The sequence below is a fragment of the Vicia villosa genome, linkage group LG5, assembly GCF_029867415.1.
Source record: "Vicia villosa cultivar HV-30 ecotype Madison, WI linkage group LG5, Vvil1.0, whole genome shotgun sequence".
In the NCBI taxonomy this organism is placed as follows: Eukaryota; Viridiplantae; Streptophyta; class Magnoliopsida; order Fabales; family Fabaceae; genus Vicia; species Vicia villosa.
Genome location: NC_081184.1, coordinates 127,946,547 through 127,951,900, shown reverse-complemented (window position 1 = coordinate 127,951,900; position 5,354 = coordinate 127,946,547). Strand labels below are relative to the sequence as shown.

At 36.6% G+C, this 5,354-nt stretch overlaps 1 protein-coding gene across 1 annotated transcript; it reads right to left on the bottom strand.

The window, feature by feature from the left end:
• Positions 1 to 623: 623 nt before the first annotated feature.
• On the bottom strand, positions 624 to 2,509 carry LOC131602439 (uncharacterized). The gene is made up of 4 exons (XM_058874556.1): positions 2,112 to 2,509; positions 1,528 to 1,714; positions 1,266 to 1,359; positions 624 to 1,031 (listed from the first exon to the last, which is right to left on the bottom strand). Exons 1-4 carry the CDS (start codon positions 2,453 to 2,455, stop codon positions 742 to 744), a joined length of 915 nt encoding a protein of 304 aa, XP_058730539.1. The 5' UTR covers positions 2,456 to 2,509; the 3' UTR covers positions 624 to 741.
• Between the last annotated feature and the right edge of the window lie 2,845 nt (positions 2,510 to 5,354).

Genomic DNA, 5,354 nt, shown 5'->3' with positions numbered 1-5,354 from the left:
AAAATTATTTATTTATATAAATCAAAAATTTATGGAGAAAAGAAGTCAAAAGTTTAATCAATTTTTGACTATATGTTTTTGAACTTACCATATGACATAACACATCAACACCTTATCCCGCTGGCACTGCCGATTTCTGTTAACGGACATTGATAAAAAGACTAAAAGTGTGGACAAAAAACTTTAAAAAAATCATTTTTCTAAAAAAAATTTTTAATGGACTAAAAACAAAATTGACTATATATTTAGAAGGACCTAAAACATTCTTAACCCATATTTTAATACAAATTCAAATAAGTAATTTTTTTATGAAACTGAATGTAATATTTTGAGCAATAGATCCTAAATTTATAAATGTTGTAATCAAATCTCTAAACTAATATTACTTTTTAAAAAAAAATTAGATCCTTCCATTTGACTTTGCTAATAAAAAGATACAATTACAAACAAGCAAAAAATTAATTCAGTTTAAAAACCTATATAAAAACCTACTATAGTTTAAAATTGTATGTACAAACACTTTTAGTTTAAAAACCTATTTAAAAATTCTCAAATAGCTTGCAGATCTACAAAAATAATAATAATAATTACTATAGCTAGCTGACATCAAATGTTTAGAGAAGTACACAAAGGAGTACTAGCTCCAAATTTCATAAGTTGTTGCTTCAAATGTATTTCACATATACAAGCATTTAAAACGACAAGAAAACTCGACAGATAGTAGTTTTTCCTAGTGAATGTTTAAACTCTCTTCATTAGTACAACCATTATGACCATAACTGCCAATCCCATGAAACTTCCTCCCATCAAATTTTTATAATCCATGAAACCACCATCGGTTGAAGATTTGTCTTTCTCAGCTGTTGGGAATATGTTATGAAAGAAATTGGACATTCTGCTTACCATTTCAGTTACTGTAAGCTTCAAATTCTGCAGAATACTCATAAAATCAAAGGCTTTTCCCTCCTCTTTTTCAGGAGTTTCTGCAGTTTCAGAATCAGCAAAAGCAGCACCGTTTGATGACTCCACTGCTGCAAAAATCAACCATTGCAACATAGTTTGCATGAAAATTCAGCACAAAAGATAAAAGAAACCAAAAAAGGTAAATATAAAGGGCGTGATTTCCCGTTCAGCAGTAGCTGTGAAGGGCGCAGCGCAGGTTTGAACCCGCAACATCCCACTTATTCACCTTTAAATGGTGAAATACTAGCTTGACCAAAAAAATAAGGGCATGGAAAATAAGAGACCAGTTAGGTAGTGATTACCTGCTAGCTGAGATTGGAAGAAACTAGTGACTGCAGGGTTTTGCATGACAGCACTCCAGATATTAGGGTCACAGGCAATAGATTGCACAACAGTCTGGTTAAGCGAAAAGTTAAGTAAATAATATCAATTCAACAAATGATTCCAAGCCATGACTAAATAAACATATTTAGATATATTACACATTACAAACAAGATTGCTAAATTTCTAATTGTATGATATTAACAAGTTCTTATCTAGAAATGAAAATAACTGTAAATTACCTGGGCCTCAGGACTTGTGCTGAGCAATTGAAAAGCATGAATGGCATGCTTGGGCACTGAAGGACTTGAAATAGCCTCAACAAGACAAGATTTTGTCCCTGTTTCCTTAGCAGCAGGAGACACAACAGAGACTTCACTACCAGGAGATGAACCCTCACATTGAGAATTACCAGATGAAAGGTAAATTCTGAAGAAAAAAAATACATAATACCTTACAATAGAGATAAGTAACAGCATATACAACATAATCCACCAGAAGAAAAAAAAAATCTGATTTTCACTGATGTTAGACAAAACCTAGCATAAATCACAGGAAAATAAACAGCTTATTATAGAAGCTACTTTGTTTATAACTTATTATCAATATCTAATCTTTTTTTGATCAAAAATAGAAGGAAACTTAATTCAGCTTAAAACCCTTTGATTGTTATTATCAACCAAAAGAAACTAACACAAACAGCATAAGAGTGAAATACTCAACAATACAAAACCCTAAATTAAAACGAAGACTTCAAAATTGAAATTGAAAAACAGAAATTCATGAAATTGAGAGTGAATTTATGAAAGAAAAGAAAGCAATTTACTGATCAATAGCTTCCTTCAATTCAGCGGTTGCTTCCTGCGCTTCCTTAAAGGTAGGAACATCGCCGAACACCACTCTTGGCGTAGGCTCTCCGCCGGTCATGAACAGATCGCCTTCATCGGCGAATTCCCAGTCAGACAAATCCCCTGACACCGCCGTATGCAGTGGCTTCACCTCAGCGCCTTTCGCTCCCTGCGTTGAAAGCCTGGTTGGCGATGACGTTTGCGATGCGTTGCGAACCGAGTGTTCGACCGGGTACGGAGCCGATGTTCCTCTGAAGCCTGACCTAGCGACGCCGATGCCGGCGAGTTTGGATACCGTCCTCATGGATCCTCCACCGCCCATTACCCAATCAGTGTCTGGCCCTACTGCACGCGAAACAAAGTAAAAAATGAATTAAATTCAATATTGGTTGTTTGGGTATTTATATATATATTTTGGATAATGTTTGCGTCACATGTGTATCACTGTATCCCCATGAAACGTGTCGATCCCGATTTAATTTCAGTAAACTACGGGTAAGTCGGTAACCGATTCTACTCACAAAAATACTACTCCCTCCGTCTCATAATAAGTGTCCCATTTGCATTTTTTCCTTGTCTCAAATTAATTGTCCATTTACAATTTCAATGCATCAATCATTATTATTTTTTCACTATTATACCCCTATTTAGTAACTTTCACGTTATTCAACTACTATTAATAGGGGTATTCTAGTAAATGACATTAACTTTTTTACTAAAACCAACACATCCAATCATTTTCTTAAAAACCGCGCATTGCTCAAATAGGACATTTATTATGAGACGGAGGGAGTAACTTTTCAATTTCAATGCGACAAAATAAATTGACCTTATAAATAAAAGGTTTGTATTGTAAAATGTATTAAAAATTAATTTAATTTTGAAGAAAAATATTTTTACATTTAATTTTTAACATGTGCTTATAAAAATAATTTATTTGAAGAAAATTATTTCATTCAATTAATTATACTTGCACTATTTTTAATTTTGTTTAAATAATATTTAATATAAATGTCTATTTTTAAAAAAATTATATAAATATATTGTTTTGTGTCTCGAGATCCACTACTCCCGCCGACTAAAGATCCAATAGCAATAGCACGAGGCTCATTATGTAGCATACTCCGTCAGGCTCAAGATAAAGGGTTCTCAAGTATATAGTCTATAATCACCACTTTTACTATCAGTATTTTGAACCCCAAATTAACTTAGGCATTTGAGTATTAACCATACATGTATCCCATTTAGCTCAACTGTATCGAAGACATCAAACACTGGTTAACGGCATTGCATCAAGGCCAATACATGTGGTTCAAAAAGCATTGCGATCACAACCTTCAATTAACGGTGTCGCGTCGACGCAGTGCATCAAAAGCTCCACTCCGCCGCAGTTTTCGCAATGGAACAGTGACATCGGCTATGGGAATCGATTTCAAATTCCTAGGATTTACACGATTCCACAATTGATCCTTGGATCGTAGCTCAGAAGAAATCTCTGGTGAAGAAATCGAAGTCGCAAAAAGTTGAAATTTCAAATCTACATCGTTTGGATCCACCAAACTCCAATGCGACACCGAACAAGCAATTATGTCGATTCCGAGCCACTTCAGAATGATGCCAATAGAAGTTTCTGGTAGAAATCTCATTCGGGAAAGTCCCAGTCAATTAGGGGCATCAACCTCAAGCGATGGGGAAAGCCAGCCGGTGGACGCCTTCAAATTCAGATTTGCAAATCTGAGGTCAGTCGAGCTTTATATCGCCCATAGTCGAGCGACATTATGGGCTTGAACGCTCAAGGTGCACCTTCGTTCGAGTCTCACCAAAATCCGAGAGAAAGTCTATCACGGACCCGGAGAAAGTTTGAAGGAATTACCTCTAAGGGACGCAGCGGATCCAACACCAACGTTGGGTATCTCATAATCGTAAAAGCCTCAAGTCGGGTACCCAGAAGGAATTGAGTTGCAGAACGAAGGAACTTGACTCTTAAAGATATGGTGAGGAGTATGATTAGTCATTCTTCTCTTCTAGAGCCACTTTGGGGAAAGGCGTTAAAGGCCGCAATTTATTTCCTTAATAAAGTACATAGTAAAGTAGTAGCTAAGACCACTTATGAGCTAGGGACTGGGAAGAATCCCAGCATCAGGCACCTACACATTTGGGGATGTCCAACTGAAGCAATGTCTTATAGGCCCCAAGAAGATAAGCTGGATGCAAAGATATTTAGATGTTATTTTTATTGGATGTTTATGTCCAATTCCAATGAAAACCCTAAAATGAGATATTGGAAATGTGCAAATTTGGGGGATAAGTTTGACTTCAACTTATTCATTCTTCATTATAGATTGTTCACCTGGTTATGTTAATTTTCATTATTCAAATTCGTAGGCAGTGAGTAGTTATAAGCTCTTCATATGGGATGATGAACTTCACGGTCATCCTCCATATGTTCGCAACAAACCAAGTGAACCCAGAATCCCAATCGCTTGCAATTGCTTAGAGATTGTGAAGGACTTAACAAGCATTATGGAAGACTCTAAATGTAGGAAAAAAATGAAGAGATAAAGATGAAGTTGAACATTGAAAGGAACAAGGTCAAGTTTCTTAAGATTCTATTGATTGTCTCTTGGATATTGTTCTTTTTATACTGAAAGATTTATACTTGATGTTTGTATAATGGTTTTGAATATACTAATTGGGACATGTATCTTTTTATATTTTGTCCTTGTAAATTTGGGAGTTTATGACTTTCGTCCCGATAATGGTTCATTAATGAATGAAGTTGAAGATTTTGCAAGAATTAGAGTATCTTATTGTATTTCCTCGAATGATGTATCAAGATATGCAGCATGCATTTCAAACTCGGGATCAATATCACTTGGTTCTTGTGTTGAAGTTCCAGTAATAGGTAGTTCTTGGTAGGGGTGGCAAACGGGCATGCCGCCCCGTTTAGGCCCGCCCCGCAAAAGCCCGCGAAAAAACGGGGCGGTGCGGGGCGGGCTTTTTTAAAACTGCGGGTCTAAAACCTTGCCCCGCCCCGCAATAAGTGAGGGCGGGGCGGGGAAAGCCCGCGGGCATTTGGCTTTTTAGGCCTAAAAATAGTAAAATTCTATGAAAAAACAAATGCCCGCAAAAGCCCACAAAAAAACGGGACGGGGCGGGGCGGGCACATTAAAGAGAGCGGGCCTAAAACCTTGCCCCGTCCCGCAAAAAAGTGCGGGTAA